This window comes from Neodiprion virginianus, chromosome 3 (assembly GCF_021901495.1).
Source record: "Neodiprion virginianus isolate iyNeoVirg1 chromosome 3, iyNeoVirg1.1, whole genome shotgun sequence".
Taxonomy (NCBI): domain Eukaryota; kingdom Metazoa; phylum Arthropoda; class Insecta; order Hymenoptera; family Diprionidae; genus Neodiprion; species Neodiprion virginianus.
The window spans coordinates 35,111,076-35,135,803 of NC_060879.1; the positions used below are offsets into that span (position 1 = coordinate 35,111,076).

Below are 24,728 nucleotides of genomic sequence, written 5' to 3' on the forward strand. Positions count from 1 at the left end.
ATTCACGCTTGATCTTCTTGCAACCGCGAAATATCTCGAATTGACAAGCCGCGGCCGCTAACACTAACTTGTACTCAAAAGAGTACGATTATACCTATAATACCGATGCTCTTTGCCAGTAGTAAAAAGAAAAATCGTCTGCAAGCTTATGAGTAAACGATTCTCGGTTGTGAAAATTGGACAGAAATGAGAACAAAGTTAATAAAGGTCGTTGGAAATAACGCATAATCCTAATAAATCCATTTTTGAAACGTTGTTGTGCGGAACTTGAGTTAGATATTTTTTGTCGTTAATTCTACAATTCTCGGCATCAAGCTTGTCCCAATTTCATCATCAATTTTCTGGAATATCTAGACCGACTTTCAAATCTATCACACAAAGCGAGTTTGACAATGTGTGAGTAATTGAAATCCGATAGATCTGCAGACCACACGTCTTGAGAGCTTGGTGTAACTGTTCCGGCGAAACGCAGCGTGTCGCAGGTTCCATCTCCAGGAAAGTTCACCAGGGTGCAAAGATGAAAGAATAACTAACAGGACTGCGGGGTTTAGTACCGGCACCGTCACGCGCCGCCGGGACGCTTGGCGTCTCTGTATAAGCTTCTCTGTAAGACGACGCTTGTTACTTAGAAATAAATAGAATTGTCAAAATATCTTTTCTCCTTACGATAGTTATATTCGGTAGATATTTCTCTCGGATATCCTTACGCGGCAAGCGCAGATCTAAATAAATAAAATCGTAAAATTTATTGCAGAGAGTGTTTCCAATTTCCGATCATTTTCATAGACGCGATCCCGGCGATTTCGGTCATCGTTACTGATATTCAATCAGGCATCTGCTAGTTGACGAATCGAATGGAATTTGTGTGGTCGTAGAAGCCTCGGCCAGCAGTAATTCTATAGAAATTGGTTTAAAATAGATGAAACTTGTTTCTGGAAGCTAATTAGAGTAATACCAGTTTCAGTATCGTGTTCAATATACAATGTCTGCAACGAAGCATTATACACAGAAGAATTTACTCACACGGCGTTAAAATTCGCAAAAAAATTTCCGTGCAAGAAATTTCTCTGTTTTTGTTCGTCATTTTTGCAAAATAGGTATTAAACTGTGCACAATATGTGGAATATAAAAAGCGACACGAATAAAATCGGCTGCAGCTGCAACGAGTCAACCGTAAAAAAAAAAAAAAACTATTTCGAATCTTTTCTTTATATCTTGGGACAAAGCGACTTATATATTATTTTTCTTCCTGCGGATCGGTGACAATTCCAAACGAGGAAGATAAAGGCACGTACAGTGCTAGTGGTATCGGATGAGCGGATCGAGATTCGACAACCTAGATTTTGACTCCTATATTCCTATATCCCTACCTACGCAGCCGCGACTACCTTAGAGTCACCAACTTACCGCAATCTGAACACAAGTTTCCTAGGAGAGTCATTAAGGGCGCTTAAGCGGCGCGTCGGGGAAGGCGGCGTAGCGTCGCGACGCTAATATGTTTACACAGCGTCGGTCCTCTCACGAGCATCAATCACGTCCTGTCCGTCCGTGCGTCCGTCCATACGTCGTTTACGTTCTGGCCCGTTGGAAAACGAGTTTGTCTTTTGGGACAGGGTGTCGTGTGTCTTTCCAATTGTCGAGTCTATCCAAAACTATAACTTATCTCGGTTTCTCTTTCCTTTTTTCCGTGTATCTTTTTTCATTTTCTTCTTATTTTCTTCACTTCAACCGCGCGGTTTTACGATGAGAAAATAGGACGAAATATACGTAAGTACCAACGCTTCCGCAGATTCCCACGAGACCCAAAGTTTATACTTATTGTACAAATTTCGACGAAGGACAACGATTCTTCAACTTTGAACAAATATTTGCAATTTATAAATCTGGAACTATATGATGCAGGAAAGAAAGATGAAGACAAGAATACGGATCTCAGTGTTATATATTTCTATGCGTACTATATGTATTTGATTCTTTGTTGCATAACACATTGCACAATATAGAAAGTTCGGTTCGCCTTCTTATTAGTCCTCTTGGAGTCTAAGTTAAACTCTAACGGTAAAATACTTGAGTATAATTTATTAGGGCACTTAAGGTATAGTCTCAACTCTCAACTCAACCGTCAAGCTCAAGTTTAGGCAAAGCCAAGGGTGTCACGGGGCGTTTGAGATCCCTATACATGATAGTATAGGAAATGTGTGTATACATACATAAATGTATACATGTATTTATTTTTTTAAATAGACACTTTGTCTCCACAAAGCACACTTTGTGAATGTATACTTTAGGTATAACGAACTGGCGTACGCAACCGCACGTTTTACTCGTTATACCGGAATAATATTTTGAACGATCCTCCGTGCGCTTGTACGTGAAAGAAGAGAAGAATAATATAGAATAAATCAGAGAAGTGATTCGAGTTTTCCGCGGTAAAATTTCAAAAATACGAGATATACATTCTTCGTTTTTACTTATGTTATAAGTTATAACGTAGAATAGGTACTAATTTACTTTGGCGTCATACCACTATACACATACAAACGTTACATTTACCAAGCGTTTTCAATAATTTACTACAATAAACTGTGTAATAATAATATAATATGACCTATTACCTTGTGGTATGGATTTGATAAAATAATATACTCAAACTCCTTATATCCAATACAACTATCTAAATGTATATCTATACGAGTGCAGTTTAACTTTGGCACAGATCAACGACCATATACATATACAAAAGTATAATAACGATATCCGGAGCGATGGCTGTTTCTCAGAAAGTTCCGCAGTGTGATCGGATGTAATCGGTATCCCGAATAATCTGAGACGATAAAATTAAACGATATCTCGAATCATCCGCGGGGCTACCGTGGTCCGTACAAAGACGACGTATGCGATCCGGGATGCGCGTGATGAGGATGCGTCGGGTAGTGATGAGGCGACGTCATGTGCGCCGGCTGATGTCCAGGGTAGCCCCAGTGACTGGGACTCGCCCCGTAAAACTGATGCTCGGGATTCGGGATACCGGAAATCCCCGCTGAGATGGTCGAGGCGATCGGAACCGCGGGCACGGAGGCGTAGCTCGGCAACGCGTTGCCGGAACCGGTCGCCGGCCTTTTCGCGGGGTTCTGGACGCTCTGGGAACCGGAAGTCGGTGACTCGCACTCGTCGGGTTCGCAGTCCCTGAACCCCTTGGCGAACGGATTGCTCGCGATTTTCAGCTGCGTTATCCGATGGTTCTGGTAGGCCGTGACCGCCGTGAACCTCGTCTCCGGGAACGTGAACGTTTTGAAGTTCTCCGTTCTTGGATCCGGCGCCGAACCCGGGGGTGATGGGGCCACCACTACGTGGCATCGGGGCTGGTAACGGTGCATGGAATTTAAAATTATCTGGAACACAAAAGGAGAGGGAGGTGTTCTTTAATATACGACACGACGATATTTCTGGACTACGGAACGAATTTTTTTTACCGCTCAGAAATTCATTCATCCGGTTACTGTAAAACTTTTTAGAAGAAATCGCCACAGTAAAATGGGTATCGTGTGTACAACGACAAATGTTTATTAAATCACAAGAAAATTCGATACTTGCGCAACTTTTTATGGTGTTGTTACAGTTACCAGTATCACATTTTCCGTTTATTGAGACGTTATTTGTATATTCTCAATTTTTTCAGTCAAAGCAGGTTTCGATATCAATTTATTGCTTCGCTATCAACATCAAATTATCGCAATAGTTGTACAAAAAAAAAATATACAAGTAAAAGTGCGGACTGTAACCAAAAAGAACATAATAACGTACTGATTTTGTGATTACAACCACAAAACTCATTTTCAAGTTGTACTCACATCAGACACATACATTAGTCGGTTATGAAAAAAAAAAAAAAATCAAAATTGCAGTAAGGGTCTGTAAATGAATCACAACTGTGTGTAAGAAATTTAACTCGGTGTGACTATTAAACTCATCTCGATCAACTTGATTCCGCAATATTTTGCGATTATATTTAAAAGTTTCGTATTTCGCACAACTCTCCACAAAATTTTTCTTATTAGATAAATACGCGAAAGAAAAAATTTGATCATCTGGATTGAAAACTGTCATAATCCATACAACTTGCCGTGCCTATACACCAGTAACTTGTGTGAAAAAAATTTCTCGCCCTGAACGACGGAAGCGTCTAATATAAATAACCTACGGATTATACAAATGATATTTTTTACGAGACGGTTCAGCGATGGAATTGATATTAAATGATGACGTGAGAGTAGCCTGACGCGATTCTGTATATACGTGTACGCATAGCGGGTCTGTATACAGTTGGTGATTTATTTTGCTTAAACTGGCGCGTAATTTTTGATTGAGTCATTTCTAAGAAAGTGGTTTCTCGAAATGAAAAAAAAATAAAAAAACAAAAAAAATGTTACGTTCAACTTTCTCCAGAAGCGCAAGCAAACAAATAGACATTATACGTTTCAAGGTATAATGGCTCTCTGGGTTGCAATCCCCGTGCACTCGGTGCATCCCATCCTTGCGCACCCCAGCTCCTATCATTAGGCTGTTTATTTTTTTCCACACTTTCACATGGGGATCACGGATGCCTTAGATTCATCTGCTCTCATACAGGGTAAACATTGCAGCGTACCCGAGCTCGGTGTATCCAAGGGTAAGACCGCAAGAGTAACGACTATAACGGGTGACTTTCGCGTAAATTAGAATCGCCAAAGCGTGTTATACTTGCAACGATTCTCTCGTGTCAAATGAGAAAAATTCTCCACCGACACGGGCGTGCTAAAAAAATTCCCACGAATCGGCGGATCGTAATTTCTTGTTCCCTCCCGAGCTTGACTCGAATTGTGCATCTATAATTCCCCCGTTTCCACCCGGTATAATATTTGAAAGATATACACATGAGCCGGGGAAGAAGTCGGAAGGCGCACGGCGGGGGGTGGGTAGAATGTTTGACAGCTCCGAGAGCCCGGTGACTAATTAGTGTAAAAAGTAACCCCCGACCCGACCCAACGGCAAGTCGACCCCGTGCCTCCTCCTCTCCCCCCTCTTACTCCGTTTCTGCTATTTACCCCGCGCATGTACCATATACGGTGGTCACATATAGCGTATATGTTGGTATGCCGAGGGTTGAGGACACCCTTGGACCAGAGGCGTCTTCCGAAGTGCGTGTGGCCCGAGCGAAACGATCGTGCAGCCCTCTCTCTCCCAGATTTGGAATTTTTTTTTTTTCTTTTTTTTTGGCCTCCACCTCCTCCCTTATAGACGTAATTTCCATTTTCCCTTTTTCATTTTTTGCCCGGAGTCGGAGCTGCGCGCGCGTAATCCGGAAACGCCAGGCGATACAAAGTGCCAATTAAGGGACGGCGTATCTTCGGGTATTCCACTAGAGCTTTTGTTTTTTCATACCCAATACGCAGTTTTTAGAATCTGTTCCTCGTTCTACGCTCGGGCAAAGCATCGCGCATATATGTATATATATATATATATATATTATCTCTTGCTGTCGCTGCAGGCTTGCATAGGTTTCCTTCCTCGCGGTCTACGTGTATTTTAGGATTGGACTCCGGCTCAATTGTGCACCCATCGAGCTCCGCAGGAAGAAAGTTATCCGCGCCGCGGTCCCAAAGTCGAATCTAAATAGGTCGCGGGGATTTAACGAGGATCAAAACATGCACGCAATTGGTGCACCTCGTTTCGAAAAATGAAGAAACGCGAAATCGGGTGCGATATCAATTTGATCGTAAGCGTGCGTGAACGAGAAAGACGAGAGCAAATAGCTGTTTACGAAGAGGCGTCGTGGAAAATGGAGAGAAAAAAGTACGCGATCCGCGAAGTGAGCGTGAAATTATAATTGACTAGCGTTCAAATTTCTCTCGCCTCTACGTCCCGAGGGATATGTTAGGTATATAACAGCAACATCCGATCCTTCGCAGCCGACGCCTGCAAGCGGTATGCAAGAAAAAACGCCGGGTAACCTCGCTGGAAATGCAGCTGGAACAAAAAGAGGAAATCGAGACGTAGGAATAGACGTCGCGAGCGCATTCGTCTCGTTTTCCAAATTATTCACGTGGCGTGCGTAAGTTACACGTTAAAGTGCAAACGGCGATCTCATCGTCGTCGTCGGGCAGGCGATATTATACGCTACGCTTTGCGAGAGGTAAGACTTGGAGGAAGAAGGAAGGGAGAAAAAGAAAACGAAAAGGAAACGAGGAGGGAAAAAAGAAAATGAAGGATGCGGCGTGAGGCTTGCAGGGAAAAGATAACGTAGGTCCATAAGAAAAAGCTCCGCGTATATAAAGATGTTTGGGTTCTCGCCACTTTATAACGAAGCTTTGTTTGACGTAGGACAGCGTAAGCAAACTCGGAACAATGATATACGTCGTAGCGTGTTTTGAATTAGGAAAAAGAGCATTTATCACGTGTCAAAACATTTCGCCGATTAGAAAAATCGCGTGGATCATTTGCAGCGTTTATCGCTAAGGGAATTATTGCGTCTCCGCTGCATCCTCCTAATATCTATAGACGATCCCCCTCCGAAGCGGTCGTTTCGAATCGCCGGAAATTCCCCCTTTCTCGCCTTGTTTACGTCCACGGCTATAACGGCTACGAACCTGAATTATTAATGTTTCGTCATTTTTCTGCACCGTAAGCCGGACTTTTAAACGAACTGCTGACTACAGCTCATTCCTCTGTAATGTGCACGTACGCTACATCCAACTCGGCTTAAGGCATGTGACGCGCTGCCGAGCCTGTCTCCCAGGCTCTTAAGGTCTGCTTAACCTCTGTTTATGTTATTTTACAAACGATACAAACATTTGGTTTGAAGAGACGTGGCTGGCCTCTCAGCCGAGATTCTAACTGCAGTCCGAATCGCGGCAAACCTTATGCCTCCCCCAAAAACTAACTTATGGATCTCGGTGCCAGACGCTGCTAAATCACTCGCGATAAAATCGAACGAATCCATAAATGTAAAGTATTTATTATTCGAACTTTTGTTGGGCGTAAACTTGGTTGTGTGCAGGATTCTTTTCTTTCCGATCTCATGTAAACTCATCATTTTTATGACACCGATCTATGTCTAATTTTTCTATAAATTACCTTTGATTTCTGCGAAATATCTTTACAGAGATCCCGCTTTGCAGTAATTATAGAAAAGAATCGCAGATCGTAGATGTTGAGAAATACTTAACGATCGTGGATTATTAAAGAAAACTTAAATTCACATTTCATCCGTACCGGACCCCGTGACTCGAGTCGAAAGAAAAGCAAAACGTAGGCACGACAACGAATGAGGATATTTGCTATTCGTTCCGCGTACGATTGATAATAATAAAGGGTGATCATTCAAATTTCCAAAGTATAAAGAAAGCTTGTTTAGTTTAGAGAGTTTATCGGCAGCGAAAGAATCCCCACAGCCTGCTACACAAGTATCTGTATAATTGAATTTTATTACAGTGATAATTATGTGAAGATGTGAAATGCGGTACGTATACAAGTTTGATGAGGTGTCTATGTTCCTGACTTTCCTCGCCTACATTTTTGACGGCCCGAGACCCTCGTACTGTATACATACGCCTGTATGAATCGGCAATTAAAATTCAATATCAAATTATTTCCAGAAACGGGTGTGAAAAGAGATAAGAATTAAAAAGAAACCTTTGCAGAACCTGCAGCTCTCAGTTTGAATATTTTAAATATGAATAATTGAACATGAAAATTTATTGTCAGTACTTTACTGCAACTGCGATAAAAAAATAAAATTAGATAATCGTACGTGACCTGAAAATTTAATTTGCATATAATCTTTAGTGTGAATTAAGTGTATGAATTCGAGCAAATTGGTGCAAAATCCAACTTGTACAGGCATTTGTAACGGCAAATGTAGACGTAATAATTTATTGAAACAGGTCTAAGTAGATTATAGTGGCATTTGAATATCCGTCCGGAAAAGCAAATTTATCCGAACGGAATCCAACCCGATCAGTGCTAGAATACGGAAGTATAATTTTTGACGCCAAGGATAGTTAGGCCCCCTGTCAAATAGTTGTTCGATGTTTGTTTTATAAATCTGCGCTAAGGATTTGAAAAAATTTATGTCACCCACCGATCTCCGGAGGTCGTTTTACAAGCCGCACGGTTCCCCGTCGGCTGTTATGCGATAAATAATAATTTCCGTCGCTGGGGTGTATTCGGAATAACAAATGCGAGAAGGGCAAAAACCCGTCCATCCGCAGTCCGGGGTTCTTGCAAAGTTATTCGAATCCACTTAGCGGCATTATTTAGTGAGTAATTTTGTGCAACGCGCGAGCGTATACAGGTATATAAATTAAACTGATCAAGGGGGGCGACTTCAAGCTTCGATGATTCTAAACGAAGCATTGCGCCATCAAGCGTTCAGATTTAACTTTTTGAATTTTTGGAGAGCCGCGGTGCCGTGCCAGTCGTATCTCAGGTCAATTAAGAAGAACGCTTCCGAAACGACAAACACGTGGGGCTGGACTCGAGCTACCGTCTCTCTCTCGTGCCGGTGTCGCATCCTTCACGGTTCTTTATGTAACGCCTAAACTACACGACCGGCCACCGCGCCCTGACACGAGTCCTCGCCTCTCTCGCTTTACGACTGCTGTGAACACGCGACGCGCGCCGCGGCTACAGGAATATTAATATCAAATCGAGCCACGGATTCCCGCGGGACCCGCGGCCAAAGCCGGTAATTAAAACCGATTTATTTTCTGTTACGCGCGCTCTGATTATCAAAATTCGTGCAACGTGTATTATAATTAGCAGAAACTCACTTGAACGACCGATTGTGAGCGAGGAACGTTGCAGATGCACCGATGCTCGATGAAACGGTGTTCAGATTCCTTCGGAAAGGTTCGTAAGCCACGTGGTTCTATTGTCGATTTATTATATTAACAAATATTTTCTACATTTTACTTACATGTACGTTTGTACGTTAGAGAAATAAAATACCAAGTTTCAAAACCCCAAAAAATTAACCAATCGACATCGCATTTCGACGCGTTATTCAAAATATCAAATTGAATAAGATTAATTATGTATATTGCTTTATTTTGAAGAGTGTCAACTACTAAATGAACCACGCGGTTTACGAACGTTCCTCTCGGCTCGCGATAAAGAATTCGTTACTTTCGTTAAGCGATAATATCATACTCACGTGGCCGTTGTCGTCCAGCTGGTTGTTGGTGAGTTTGAGTTTGTCGAAAGAGACGGGCTGCTTCATCCAGTGAGCGCCGCTCGCCGGACTGTCGGGATGAACGTGAATTCTTGGGGGTGAAACGGGGTCAGCTCGTCCGGCTACGACCCAGGCGCTGCTGTGGAAGGCGTATCTGTACCTCTTGTCGTCGCAGGGTACAAAGTCCATGACCAGTAGGTAGTCGGTGTTTGGGTCCAGCCCGAAAATTCGACACTGGAACGACAAACGCGAGAGATTGAGTTTCGCTGCGCGGTTTTTACCGGAATCGTGGAACTAAACATTTCTCGTGCAAACGCACCTGGAACGTGGGGAACATCCTGCGCCCGGCCTTGGTCACGATCATCTCGGTCCCGAGCTGGTGAAACTCCTCCCAAAGCGGACGAGCCTCGAGGGCGATTCCGACGGCCGAAAGAGCCGGATGAAGTGGTCTCTTCGGCGGTGTTTCGTCGGATGGTGTGTTCGGCGTTGCGGTGTCGTTGTTGTTGTTGTTGTTGTCATTTCGCGAGGACTCGATCGACGAGGACGGCGATACTGCCGAGGATGCCTGGGCCAGCGTCGTTTCCAACGTTGGACTGCGGGAGCGTTTCACTCTTCCGGCGGTTTGCAGACACGCTGTGGACAACGCCTTGATCGTTACTATCGATGCACCTAGGGTATGCAATTCAGATATCGTTGAGCCTTTTTATCAAAATCAAGGACCTTTGTTATTCGACCGATGCGACCGGGTCGTAATATGACAATTATACGCTGATCTCAATTTAATTCGCGCACTCGACCTGCGATTACATGCGAAGATACTACATTGTAATACAATTAACACGTAACGCGAGGAATCGCCGATTTACTTTGTTCCAAATCAACGATGATCGTTGCACAGACGAAGCCAAACTTTAGCCAACCGACTCTCGGACACTGTCGGAAATTTCACGGTGTCAATAAAAGTCCACGCCGATTAGTGGGAAAATAAACATGACCGGTGTAAAATCGTTCAATCAAAATGGTGTGGACTTGTACCGAATATTTTGCATTTCTAACAGTCAACGATTGCATTGTATATATGGAAACGCTACGAACGACTCACAAAGAAGATATAATACATACGAGAAAGTAAATATGATACCGAGTCGTGCGCAATATTTGAAGATGATAATTACTTGATGTAAAGTATGTAACCGCACATTGTTAAACTGTTTTAACACTACCTTGAGACAATTTAATTACGCCGCGACAATCGGAACGTGTAGTTCGAAGGAGATTCCGATTCAAAGTCGAGCCTGCGTCGGGTTCGCGTGAATCTAAATTCGTTTATGGCCAGGGAACACGATGGCAGAATGCAATGGAAAAGTCAAGTATAGCCGAATGCCAGGGAAGATCGACACGAATTCTTCTACGTCGGACAACCCGAATAAGAAGAAAACAGTTATAACAAAGAGAGAGAGAGAGAGAAACTTGAGCATTCAACAGAGGGGTATCGGAGAATGGATCGTGTAAAGGATCTCTCATTGCGATTTTATACGTGTCACTTATTTTCTTCTTCAAGACGCCGATAGCGTGAAATTATTGTTAACTTTTATCTCGTACTTGGCAGTTCTTGTACGCGCCAATATTATTACAGGCAAGTGTTTGTCTGGCTTTCGGCGCGCGCCGATTGTTGATGAAAATTCATAAAGTAGGTGTATGGCGATAATCAAAATAATTAATAAATGGAATTCGAATAACAAATACACAAGTTGCCGCCACTCTCTCACACATTAACGTTGTATGTCAGTGTATATATATATATGGTCGAATTTATCGACGCGTCGGCTCGACTCTCTCACCTTCCATTTGTTGCATCGGCGACGGTACCGGCGGCAGTTGCGAATGATGGTGCTGATGTTGGTGATGGTGGTGGTGCTGTTGTTGCTGCTGCTGCTGCTGCTGCTGATGTTGATGCTGCTGATGATGATGGTGATGGTGGTGGTGGTGCGTCGCCCACTGTTGATAACAACAGTCCGCAGCGACTTCGTGCTGTTGTTCATGTTGCTGTTGCATGCTTCGTCGAGATTTATATTCTCTTCGACCCTTCGCCTGCGTCACTGTATATATATATATAGGTATATATATATATATACATACATTTCTCACCAAAAGTGCAACATTTTCCTTTTCGACAGCATCGAGCTAAAACTCTGTGTGCCAGATTTTCATGTTATTTTTATCGAAGCCTTGCTCGGTTTAACTAGCAAACGATTTAAACTGACCCGAGTTAAATAACCGTCTCTGCAGTGAAATCTCCACTTGTGCACTACGGTGACGGTCAATGAACTTGTTGAATTATACTCCAATACGTCGAATAATCATCCACAACAACAATTATGACAGCTATCACTTTCAAAGGCACTTAGAATACCTAAACGAAGAATAGAATACCCTTCACACTAAACGAAGAATAGAATACCCTTCACACTAAACGAAGATACTTCAATACTGGTCATAACGTAATTTCCACAATTGCACATAAAAGTTTTCACATGTATATATATAATCTCTCTACTCCAACTGTATACCTGTATGCAATAGGCACCACTTATAACAAGTTCGCACACTCGACTTTATACATGTATTATATATATTATATATATATGTGTGTGTGTGTGTGTGTGTGTGTATTTATAAGTGTAAAATATACATATTTATACATATATAAGTATAAATCGTTGCACAAGTGAGAAAGAAATCGTTGAAAGAATAATCACAGACTTGAGATAAATCCACGCACTATAAATTCCGGTCTCGTCGTCAGTCGCGTGCCCGTTGTCGCGGTTATCACAACAATATCATCCGACACCACTTTCGCATAGCGTGAGTACAAACGGCGTTAAACGAGGGTACAAGATAATTGAAATCCTCGGATAGGTGGTTATTGAACGAGAAAGAAGAAGCAGCGGACGGACGCGAAGCGGATATAGATACGTCGTCGAACGGATTCAACGCATGGACAGATGTAAAACGGGAGAATTCATTCGAAATAATTCACGGCCAATATGAATGGCTCTGATCCCCCCCGCGATCTTGACCAAAGATCTGACAATCCCGAGCGTCATCGGGGGTCAGGCGCACCGCTAACAGGATATGTTCTCACTTCGGGATCGGATGCTGACAAGAGCTAGTCGAACTCGACCTAAAGCGACTCCCGGTACACCCCCGGCGTGGTGGAGGGAACACACCGACAAACCGACGGGCCAAAGAACCGTGCCAGACTACCGAGCTTATCAACGGCTCATCATTCTCCCCGGTGATCCTCGGCCCGGTCCAGGCTCTCGAGCAACTCGAGTGCAGAACCCACGGAGGTAGGTAGTCGCTGCTAGCCGGCCCCGAAGCGTCAATGAGTGCGTGCGTGCCTTTCTCGGTGTGCGTATTCCGAATTCTTAGGACGAGGAGGGGTCTCGGGAGGTTCCTCCTCTCATCGGCCGGCCACCCACGCCCGGGCGTCGTGCGCCGACGGCACGCAGAGCCGCCGAACCGTCCTGGTTTCGGGTGCTTCGAAGCCTTCGAGGGCGGAGCCTGCGGACGATAGCCGGGGAACTTGTTGGGGAGCACCGGCCGACGAAGGCTTGCTCGTACCTTGTCTGCCTCACGAGCAGCACGAAGAAGATGACCGCGCTGGCCGATCGAGGAAGGTACGCGTCCCAGTTGCACTTTCATCTTTCCGCTTAATTTCGACGATCCCGTTCGGAGGTCAGGATGCGGGCTGGGTCATTGTCTGCGGGATTTGTAATACCTTGGTGTTATTGTCGCTGTATATTCGCGTCAGGATCATTGGGACCAATGTTTCCTGCGTGCAATCGTTAAACGTCGAATTGACGATAACCGTGTTATAGATCAAAAACTGACGTAACTTTCTTGAGAATTGTTTAGCATCTGATAGGAAGGTGTAACGTTCGATTCGTGATGATACTGTATACAGTATTAGGATTATGTAAGCTATCGGAGTATTCTTAACTTGTGAATTACATTTTCTATCTACCAACTCGTAATCGATGTTATCAGTTAATAGGCGAGAACTGTATAGAGGATATAAAATGTCTTATCCAAAATAAATATGACATTAGGAAAAATGGAATATCTGATCGGTTACATAAATTGTCTGAAACAGAAGTGCAGTGACAACGGAATAAAAAAAAGATCCCTATACAGCCATCGTGTACGACTCCAAAGAAACAAAACGCTAGAAAAATAAAATAGGTAGGTGCAATTATCTATCCGTTGTGCGAGTTGCTTCAAAATCTGCACTTTAATTCGTCTCACATTATATAATTGTTAATAGAAATTTGTTCTACACGATGACGCCACTACGATAACATATACATATATCCGCGAATCTGTGGAACTAAGCGTCAAATCCTAATTGTACAAGAGTTGAAAGAATATATCTCTGCACTGTTACACATTAAAAATGAGTATAGGTATGTAATTGCGGGGAATTACCCCGCGATGTTCGGTCTTACATTTGGGCCGTGATGCGGTAGGTCTCATAGAACCAAACGGTCAAAGCGTGAGGTACATACCTTCTGTACAAAATGGCCACGCCTTTCAAACGAAAATTATGAACGCTCGTATCTGAAAAGATGTTTGATATTGGCAATATGACAACCTCGGCTGCGTCCTGTACCGAGACAAAAAGTGATGACAGAAAAATTCAAAATGGCGGGTGGTATATTACGTGTTTGACATAAATTGAAAATTGCAGCATGAAGTTAGCCGCGACGAATCTCCAATGCGGGCAGTTTTTCCAACGTGACGATGAAAACTTGTAAAAAGTTTAAGCTTTTTAATGTCACTTGACTAGTAGTTCATACTACAGTATAGCTGCTGACCGCGGTTAGCCGTGAGTCACGAGGTTATATAGTTATACAGCTTCTGCAGTGCTACGCCGGAGCTATTTAGCGTTTTGGCTTTGTAGCCAAGAGCCAGACGAGAAGGCGGAGTTAGTCGGATGCTACAGCCTGCCCAACAAATTAGTCGGCATCTTTCGGACCCGCTTCGCGACAGACTTCATTTTTTTTCCTCTCCCTTCTTTGTCGTTTGTTTTTTTTTTAGTTTTTTTTTTTTATTGTGTTTCTTTCCTGTCGTATTTCCCGCGGCCCACGCGGTCCGGGCGATCCGAGCGGTCTCGACGGTTCTGACTAATTCAACTCATTTATATTTCTAAACGAAAGACAAATACGAACAAATCGAAACACAAAGACACAAATCATTCTGAATTGAACCCAGATTTTGGTGTCTGCCACTTGTTATCGCATTGATATTTGCTTGTGAATTTTCAAATAGCATTCAATGTCATATTAATAATAAGAAATTCATGCTCAGATATATGCGAAAGAATTGTATACGTTATAGAAACGTACAGTTTCTTAACGACATAGTTATCATGTTCCCATAGTGAGAATGTACGATAATGTGTACCGACAAAACAGATCAATACATCACACCTGAATCATCGTACACAAAGTAGAAAAATAAATGCACGATGTCTCCCTTGAGAGTAGATGCTAATTAACTAAACTGAAAAAGATACACGTATAATATGTACCATGTTCTGATAACACCGGAGTACTTATAAATATCGAGATAAACAATTACGCTTCAATTCCCGTTGAATATATTCGTCTTCCAAATGCAACTAAGCACCACTGACGTTCACGCACGTGTTCGTCCCGCAAGTACGTGAGCTTCTTCAAAACAAAAGGCGACCGCTGCAGTAGAATTTAAAGGCTCCGTTGTAGGTATTTAGAAGAAGCCGCGGACATGTTTAATTTATTTGATCGTTTTCGAACACTTTTCCGTTATTAGATTAATTATTTTTTTCATGCGAATACCAAGGTACGCACGAATATAAATTAGAGAATGCAAGAATATGCTGAAGCGACGGACGGTTGTTTCTTTACTCGACAACCATACACCTGCACATACATGTGAAAAATATAACGACGTTGTGTATAATTATCGCAGAAACAGCCTGCAATGATGAGCTGACTATACTTGTCAAATAATATTGCCACACGATAACATTACAGCAGCTGACCTACTACTTTCAGTATATATTATACGTGTGAGAAAAGATAAAAATTAGTTGGTAATTTGCTGAGTTCAGTTAATTGTAAGTAATTTAAAAGTTTACACTCGTTATAAGTGATCGTTCCGTTTCAATTTCATTTAAGAAAGATTGATAGACTGTTTAGTACGGAAAAGTTGCACGGCAAACAACTTTACTACTACAGAAATATTTCAAACGACCAATTATATCGTGCGTTTTCGTTTTCACAAGGTGCCCCTTCTCGAGAATTGAAAACCATTGCCACACTTGAAATAAGATAATACGAAAACCTTACGGACGAAGTCACAAACGGTTTGTAATCTTACTTTTTAAAACGAATACAAGTCAATCATAATTATACTCTTTCACACTTCATGAAACATTGAAGAAAAACTTTCGAAATCTTGTATTAAAAAATCGTCATATCCAATATATTGGAAAGCACGATTTGGTTTTCATTGTCCGCGAACTCCGGTCAATTAATTCCACGGATAAGGCACAGTACAAAATGCATTTATGCACGTGTATAAACATATAATGTGTACAATTGTATGTGTAACACGAAAAGTTTAATCCGGTATTATAACAATACGGACTATATATTTACGCTAAATGAAATCTGGACCGAAGTCTCTCAGCTACTGCGGTGGCTGTCGTTTTCGAAGTTTTTTCTACATAACCGCAAGCTCCGCGTTAATCATTGAATTTTACGTCCAGCACAAGAGCCTTGGGCTTCACCTTGCCAGAAACAATGACTTACATTCACGACCATGGGCAATGTGCACCGCTAATGACCGAAGAATTATATTTATGAGACAATGCACGATATATGTATATATATATAAATATATGTAATGTACGTATAGTACGTATAATAATTTGTAAATACAAATAATAAAAATGACATCCCGGTATAATATGTCATATGTGTCGTACGGGTTAACTGCAGACGTGCAGTGTGTACGGGCATACCTATAAGCTGAGTTTGACACAAGAATTACGTCGCGTGTTACGCGGCTGACAAGAGGACATTAGAGATATTTATGGCCATCCACTTCCGTAAGATTAGTTTCCGAAATTAGAAAAAAAATGGTATAATGTAATGTTCGAATGAAAAATTGCAACGTTTGAGTGCCCGCAATGAGTACCAAAGCGTAATTCCTTCGCCAGTTTATAGATATAACTCGTGCGCCAAGCTCATCGTACACACGGCCAAGGAATTTGCAAGCGTAGGTACGCTTCTGGGATTATAGTTGGACCTCGAATCGTATACCTATAAGAATATGCATATCTATGTACGCATTACGCAAACTGCGTATTATATTTTCTATTCGGTTACTTCGGTCCGGCGAGCCTTGAGGGAAACCTTTTCGAGCCTTGCGTATACCTCGAGTATGTATTTCAACGCGGCAAGTCCGCATCGTAACACCTACCGTAATAGTCGTGCTCGTAATACCTACTCACGTGAACGTTAAAGATAAATAAACTCGTCAAAAACTAAAATATTGCCGGAATGGGGGTAGTAAGTAGTTACAAAGAAAAGTTGAAAATCGCTGATAACGGTACAAAGTATTTACGTTCCGTCGACTAAATAATTCTATGCTCGAAACAAGTGGACCTATTCTACATCATACATCCCCGGCAGCAGATTAAGTCTCCAATTAGACCATTCCATGTATGCAATCTAATCTGTAATTATCTTGCCGCTATAGATCTGGAGAATTCTTTTCCATTTCAGATGCAACTATTTTCTAAAAATAAAGTGATTTTAGTTGAAATCTTTGCTTTTACATTTAGAATACTTTCAAAAGTATACGCCAACGAACATAATTAATATCAGTGCAGCACGCACACACACACACGCACGCCGTATAAGCGCACCACGTTACGGATCTTTTACACAGTTTCTCGAAACACTCTACACCAATCGGAAAGACAATTTCAAAATGAGGAATTGCCACGGATAAAAATGATCAAAGACTGCGGTGACACTGAATTTTTAGGTATTTATTTATTACTTTGTAGTTGTATTATTATTATTATCATTACTGTTATTATTGTTATTAGTATTATTAGTGATAGCAGTAGTAGTCGTAGGAGTAGCAATAATTGTAGCAGTAATGGTAAGTAGTATTGATGAAGAATCAATATATTTACAAAATGTCTTAACCAAAGACTAACACTGGATAATTTGTATTTCCTTATTTTTTGTCAACACGATTATGCTGACGGTCAAGAATTACTTGATGTCTATTGCCACAGATCTCGTCATTCACGATACTCAACAGTTTTGCACAACAGTTTTATATCTCAAATTTAAACATCACACGAGTAAACGTTATGAAAATTACGCTACGTTTAATTGTACGGCCTTTTCGGATGATAAAGTTTAGAAACTTTCCAAAGAATAGCACTGTCGAATTATCATGGTTGTTACCCGACGGCATAAGCATCAATGTAATCTATTTCTGGACACACAAGTCAGCAATAAGTAGAATAATTTTTTAGAACAAAGAACAATAATTTACCTGAATAGCATTTAAATAAACGGTACTATTTTTCTATCGGCCAATCGATGAGCTAATTACATTGGTAAAGGATATTACTTGGCCAGACGCTCGCATATACGGGGTAAACTGATGAGGTTTAGTTATAAGTTACTTAAATAATGAGATATAATGCGATTTTGTTTTTTCGGTGACCTTTATTTATAAAAAATTAATGTACAGTAATTAAGGGAGCGCTGTTAGCCAATCCTCGGTTGACAAATTATTATAAACACTAATGCTTGTTTCAAACAGTGTCATCCGAATAGACCTAATTTTCTACGAGGAAACAATGTGGACATAAGGACGTGCCAATTGTCGCGGGACACGGTAATGAGAATGGCAATGATTTCAATGAAGGATGATTTTAAAATGATAAAACTCACACGTACGATGAAATGAGACCACGCAAAATCTTGCAATGCGCGTTTGGCTTGCTTACTTTTAATTATGTGTGTACTTCTGTTTGCGTTAATTATTATTATTATTAATATTCTTATTATTATCCCCTCCTAAATTGCTAGCTACAAAGAATCGGAAACTAGCTTAAAAGGACGTTGCAAGGCCGATAACGGATGTAAACATTGTTTCCCTAAATCTGTATTCATTAGATATTCATCTGGCATATACTACGGCCCAATCTTACCATTCGATCAACGGTTTCAGTGTCATTTAGAAGTCATGTATGGAAGTTATTAACGAAGTTCGCGGAGAGAAGAATGGAAAGAAAACTTGCCTATTACAGTAACAAATCGGTTACATCGCAACTTATTAGATGTTGCAAGAGTTCTCATACATACATATGCGAATAACATCTAAAATACATTTCAAAGTCGTTAGAGCCCAATTATTCAATCCACCTTGTCAGTACTCAGTTTCATTCCCATGCATGGTTGAACTTGAGAAATTGGCACCAAATTGATTTACACATGTATGTATGTATGTATGTATGTATGTATGAATGTGTATACATTTATAGGTATATACACGTGTTTTTTTGTAACACGAAAATCATGAGGCTCAATATTAGTTTCCGTAGTAAACATAAACAACTGATAATAAGGGTGGGTTATAAAACGGCGTGTACTATAATAATGACTAAAAATATATTCTGCGGTACAGATTGTGGTACAAAAAAAAAGTCTTACTCGAACAAAAAAAGTGACAGTAAAAACAGTAAGCGTTATGCAGATGTAATTTCGCATCGATAGTCAATATAAGTATCTAATTGTCATTTGTCACACGTACCTAAACGTCATACTTTATAACAAGGCTTAGGGCGTTACTAAATCTCCGGTGAATATTCGAAAAAGAAAATAACACTAAAAATGAATCTACCTATATCTGCCTCAGTCATGAATACACGGCAGAAAAATTATTCATTAATTGCACCGACTGATGTTCTCTGATATATTTTTTTTTCTTTCTTTTATTCGGAAACAAAGATACCAGCTTGCAACGTTATTCCAAGTTGTCCTCACTTGTATTATCGATTGTGGATGGCTCCGCAGGTTTATGTATTCATAATAATAGAATTCTTTCTTACAAGGACTTAATGTCTTATAGGGTGGCTGGGGATAGGGTTAGGGATCTGGGGGGAAGGTCTTAAGGTCCTAAATATTGTTCTAATGAACATTAGGGAATTCACTTCTTTTTGTTTTTGTTGTTGGCACCTCGTGGTGGTGTGACGGGTCGTCCAGCGTTTAAACCACCGTAAGTAAACTTTCGTTTATCAGCGGGCTTGAGAATCTGAAAGCTGCACATCAGAGTCTCATCCACGGACATCATAGCGCCCGCATTGTCAAATTCACCGCAATAGTTTGGCGCAGAAAATAATGTAACCAATTGACGTTTAGCGAAGAACTCGTAGCCATCTTCAACAACCTAGAATGAAAAACAATAATTACAACTATCAATATTTTCAGTTTAAGCTGAACATGTATTTTCAAATTCATGATCGTAGATTAGACGTGGAATTCTTAAAAGCGGTTTGCTGTTGTTGCTGATGTAGTGTGTTAATTATTGCTTCAAAATGACATTTTGTACATTGGCTTATCATCTGAATAGGAAAATGTTTAAGAAAATAAAAGTAGAAACTGAATTTGGGAGAAAAAATATTAAATCCTGGAAATGTTTACCGTAATGCTTGTAGAATAGCAAATTTCATCACATTGAAATGTTCACAGCAGTGCATGCAGCACTTTTGAGTAACCTTTTTATTACAGACTTAATTTTGGATAGACTTGTCCAAATTTATTCTTTGATATACTGATATTAAAAAGAACCGCAAGAAAAATAATTTTTCTGTTTAGTGTGGAATTAAGCTGCCTTCAGTATGTCACTCTGTTTTTGCAGTCAACATGAACGCAAAGTAACTAACTTATTCGATGCTTTTGAAATGAACGTCATGCTATTTTATGTGAGACTTTAGTGGATGAAGTATTTACATGAAAAATTTCGTGAGTCAATCTACATGTATGGTGTTAATGATATAACAGATAAATGGCAAAAAGTAAACAAGAGTCTGAAGATTTGGTACATTTTTTTTTGCATAATCAGGAACGAAGTTTTCATTCTCTAGGCACTAATTTCTTGGGGTTACGTAATGCTACAGTAACTGGCTATTATTAGACTCTAAATTGAATACTGCATGACATTTTCGACATCTTTACTGAACACACTAGTTTTTATGACTAAGATTAAATGCTCTCAGTTCAAAACAGAATTAAATATATCTTACAATTAGAGGCTACTTAAAATTATCAAACTAAAAATCTGACAATGTTAACTTTTTAGTCAAGGACCAGAAAATGTTAATTCCTTGTATATTGTTGATTGAAAAAGAAAATAATGGTTATGAACAAAAAAAAAAATGACGCAAGATATTAAGTGAACAATATTCTGCCATCGTGATAAATTAACTGCAATGAATGTCGCGAGGTTATTTACCTGATGAGCTCGACAGATGAGATCAAAATCATGTTTATGTAAAAATTTGGCAACGACTTCTGCACCAAAAGTAAATGAAACACCACGATCGTTTTCACCCCAACCCATTGTATCTTTGTCTGGATCCGACCATAGCAGATCGCACAATAAGCCTTGATCAGGTACATCGGTGGGTCGCATAATACGTCTTATTTGCTCCATGCTCTGGAGATCCGGACTTAAGCCTCCATGACAGCAGAAGATTTTTTCGTCAACAATTGCTGCGACTGGCAAGCAGTTAAAACAATCGGTAAATGTTTTCCATAGTTTAATGTTGTACCGACGCTTACCTGCAAGACAAACAATCATAAATTGAATAAAATTTTATTAATTTGTTCCTTTAGCGGAACAATGCAAGCTACTAATAATCAATAATAATTTGATAAACATAATGAATCTTTAGAGGAGGAGATAACAAATTGCAGTTCTTACAAAGTATAATTTCAAGTGTCAAAGACAAATTAAAAGAATGAAGCATTGTGAATTGAATCCAGTCTTTATTTACTTTGTGTGTCAAAGCTGTAAGCTTCCTATGCTGCCTCATATTCATTTACTTTCTATGTAGACACATTAAATTGGGATTAAAAGAATATGAAATATAAGGCTGAATAATTTGATAAACAATTGAAAAAAAAAAAAATAACGGGTATAGAACACGAGCGATAATGTCAAACGAGTTTATCCTTCACTAATTACAAGATAGAAGTAGGATTGCATTATCTCTTATCAGTTGTCAGAAGCGATTGCTTCTTGTAATCAAAACTCGCAAATATCAGTTGAATTTGATGATTTACTCAAAAGATAACTAAATTGGATCTACAATTAAAATAACTGTCAAAATTACTGCAAGCAAAACCAAATGATACATAGTAAAATTACCCATGTACGTAAAATCATGAGATAACTCAGAAGTGTGTTTTGCAAACAGACATACTTTAAGAAAAATTGCAAGTAATTACTTTCAAAACATGTTATCTTAGTAAACAATTCTTAGTTAAAAAGTATATTTCAAACGCAGTGGAAAAAATGAAAATCAAACCACATTCCAAAACCGCAACCTTGCTTATTTTCTGACAGACAAAAATAAATGCGATATACTGAAATTTTTTTTTACTTTTTTTTAATCTCACTCAATCTCTTCTATTTATCACGAAGCTGATATATTTTACTAAATGCATGTGTGCCCAACAGATGAGGGACACGAGAAAGCAGTGAAACTACTTCTTTATCCTGTTTGTGAGAAATGAATCACTGGGGTTTCGATGGGAGGTAGTTGAGTAATTTCCGCGAGGAATAAATTTCCTCAAAACGAAATAAAGAACAAAGAAAACAAATATTATATGACAAAAGGACTCACACTCATCGTAAAAGCCATATATCCTGTTGATTGATGCACATTCGTGATTTCCTCTAAGCAAAAAGAAATTTTCAGGATACTTGATCTTGTAGGCGAGCAGAAGACAGATTGTCTCCAAAGATTGTTTCCCTCTGTCTACATAGTCGCCCAGAAATAAGTAGTTACTCTCTGGTGGAAAACCTCCGTATTCAAAAAGCCGCAGCAAGTCATAGTACTGTCCATGGATATCCCCTGAGAAAAAAAAATTGAATGAATTACCAAGATTTGTATTCTCTTTCTGGTGAAACATATTTGTTCAACTGGTTTTACCACAATAATTTGCTACTGTCTAAGAGTAGTACGCATATTTATCTTTATTGCCAATATGTTTAAATTTATATGTTATATTTAGATGAAGCTCATAAGCTATAGAAACGCTCCGACAGACAACATGGAAATTAAGCTGAAAGAAATACGACTGGTTTTGATGATCCACTGTGTGGATCATAATGAAATTAAATTGAATCATATGGCACGTTTGACCATCAAAATATCTATCTATGCATCTGATGATGCGCATTGGCATGTCTTAATGCTATGAGTAATAGTTAATACATGCAGTATTTATATACTGGCACACTTACTTAAAATAAACCTCACACAAAGCAAAATGTGTATAAATTTAGGTGTGAAGGTATTTGACAGATATTAGCCAATGCGCAAATTGAATATATGGTTAATGAAGGAAAATGAATTATTAAAGCCTTCCGAATGTTAATCTGTCAATTACAATGAAAAAATATGTCAATCAAAAGTCTACAGAAACCAGAACTGATAAGTAAGTAATATTGTACTATTTTCGATAGGAATAATGCATATGAGTTAAATAATGTGATACATGTAGTATTGAAATCAGTAGATACAAAATCGTCATGTAAAAACAACGTAACATGCGTATTTTAGGTTTTATCCAATCACCTTGGCAACGTTTGCTTAACACAAGCGATAAGATACAAAATTAATTTTTTTTTTTGCTCTTTTTCCAAGTAATGAATAATATTTGCATACACTGAAACAACATCTGTTTCCCGAATGTCATCTCTTTGCATCCGTGCAATACCTGTAAACATTTACGTAAAATCCACAATACCCGAAATTTTAATTTTCCTTCACATTTGAAGCGTACTCAAGTTTCTAAATAATTTATTTGCAGTATAACAGTGATAATGTAGATAAAAAGTAGTTTTGTTAGAGCAATGAAAATATGTAGTTGAATAACGTGTCTGCAATTTTGATGACACACAAGTCTTATTTCTGAAAGTGATAAGAGAGGAAATAAACAATAGTAAATTGGTAGGTGGTTACACAGATTATTAATCCCAATAAGTAATAAAAGAAAACATTGACAAGTTACGTTTGATTTGGGTCATATTAATGTCAAAATAAAAATAAACAAAGTCACAAATCAGGAGTCTGTAAAGTTGTTGTTTCTGTGTACAAAAATAGAAGTTTATGTTGTAAGATAAACAAGGTGAATATGTAGGACAAGTAGGTAGAGCAGAGGTTGGTAACACGAAAACTTACCACAAATTTTCAAGGGAGCCTCCAATTCGAGTAAGATGGGCTGGGATAGAAATATTTCACGAGATTTGAGGCAGAGGCCTCGAATTTCGCCCTCGGTCAGCTGAACATTTTTACCAGGTCGAGCTCCCCGCACTAGAAGGTAACAGAGAGGACAAGTAAGATATTAGAATTAGAATAATGATCGAGCGTAATCGCGTTTCGGGACCTCGCCCAAAGCTAGCGGATTCACGGCGGTTGTCAACGCCGTTTTTTGTAAACAAACTATTCCGGCGCCCCCGCTTCATGTACCTAATTTTAATCCCCGTTGCGTAATCGTTAAATAGCAAAAAAGCACACCTCCTCAGCGTCCCGCTTTCATTGATTCAAACACGTTATTCGACTGACGAAAATTTGATCTGTAGGTCGGGCAGGATAGGAGAGTTTCGCAACGCATACACCTACGGGGCATCGATCAGGTTTACCTTCTAAGAGCCGGGCTATGATGCTGTCGATGTTCAATTTATCAGTCTCAGCCATCGGCCTGGGGTTTCGGGCGAGTCCCGGGCTTCACACGGAGCACCTTGCGCTAAGGATGGTCACTGATTTTCCTGGATTTCACCGGGCACTCACTCGCGTTCGCGGATTATACAAGGTACTCGCAATGGCCGCCCGGACAAGCGCACGATCCCCCTTCCCTTCTCTCGGCTCTACGGCGGCGACGGCGACCAGCCTCTTCGAGTCTCGACACAGCCAATATTGCCAAGTGCCGGGCGATCGTTTACGTCACGTTGCCTATGCTGCCGCGCAAGCTTGACGATTTCTGATACCAAATCCTGGAACGATTGGTGCAAACTTTGTACCGAAGCGATATTTCCTCGGGCAAAGTACAGAATTTGCTTCTAGCCGGCTCAAACTTTATCAACTTTATCGAAGATCCATTCAATCGTTCCGGTCAGAAGGTATTTTCTTCTCCAACTGTTGGCA

At 40.1% G+C, this 24,728-nt stretch overlaps 2 protein-coding genes across 4 annotated transcripts; both read right to left on the reverse strand.

The window, feature by feature from the left end:
• Nucleotides 1–1,931: 1,931 nt before the first annotated feature.
• On the reverse strand, nucleotides 1,932–13,992 carry LOC124299463 (T-box transcription factor TBX10). 3 transcript variants are annotated; one of them, XM_046752638.1, is made up of 5 exons: nucleotides 13,783–13,992; nucleotides 11,053–12,977; nucleotides 9,531–9,880; nucleotides 9,194–9,445; nucleotides 1,932–3,392 (listed from the first exon to the last, which is right to left on the reverse strand). In XM_046752638.1, exons 2-5 carry the CDS (start codon nucleotides 11,264–11,266, stop codon nucleotides 2,868–2,870), a joined length of 1,341 nt encoding a protein of 446 aa, XP_046608594.1. In that variant the 5' UTR covers nucleotides 11,267–12,977; nucleotides 13,783–13,992; the 3' UTR covers nucleotides 1,932–2,867. The 3 variants fall into 3 exon arrangements, with proteins under 3 accessions (XP_046608594.1, XP_046608595.1, XP_046608597.1); XM_046752639.1 differs by lacking the exon at nucleotides 13,783–13,992 and having other exon boundaries at nucleotides 11,053–11,781; nucleotides 11,975–13,111; XM_046752641.1 differs by lacking the exon at nucleotides 13,783–13,992 and having other exon boundaries at nucleotides 9,531–9,844; nucleotides 11,053–13,111.
• A 4,003-nt stretch (nucleotides 13,993–17,995) lies between these two features.
• Nucleotides 17,996–24,609, reverse strand: LOC124299478 (serine/threonine-protein phosphatase alpha-2 isoform). Its single transcript, XM_046752683.1, has 5 exons — nucleotides 24,227–24,609; nucleotides 23,766–23,897; nucleotides 22,203–22,433; nucleotides 20,807–21,135; nucleotides 17,996–19,741 (listed from the first exon to the last, which is right to left on the reverse strand). The coding sequence occupies exons 1-5, from the start codon at nucleotides 24,279–24,281 to the stop codon at nucleotides 19,502–19,504; spliced, it is 987 nt and encodes a 328-aa protein (XP_046608639.1). The 5' UTR covers nucleotides 24,282–24,609; the 3' UTR covers nucleotides 17,996–19,501.
• Nucleotides 24,610–24,728: the final 119 nt, after the last annotated feature.

Excerpts from the sequence above, each read along its gene's own strand:
- LOC124299463 (XM_046752638.1), bottom strand. The coding sequence starts at position 11,266 with ATGCAACAGCAACATGAACAACAGCACGAAGTCGCTGCGGACTGTTGT. Across the intron at positions 9,881-11,052 it reads GCCGATGCAACAAATGGAAG|GTGCATCGATAGTAACGATC; the intron begins GTGAGAGAGTCG and ends TGCATACCCTAG. Across the intron at positions 3,393-9,193 it reads AGCTGGACGACAACGGCCAC|ATAATTTTAAATTCCATGCA; the intron begins GTGAGTATGATA and ends TTTGTGTTCCAG.
- LOC124299478 (XM_046752683.1), bottom strand. The coding sequence starts at position 24,281 with ATGGCTGAGACTGATAAATTGAACATCGACAGCATCATAGCCCGGCTC. Across the intron at positions 23,898-24,226 it reads CATAGCCCGGCTCTTAGAAG|TGCGGGGAGCTCGACCTGGT; the intron begins GTAAACCTGATC and ends GTTACCTTCTAG. Across the intron at positions 21,136-22,202 it reads ATATGGCTTTTACGATGAGT|GTAAGCGTCGGTACAACATT; the intron begins GTGAGTCCTTTT and ends TTTGTCTTGCAG.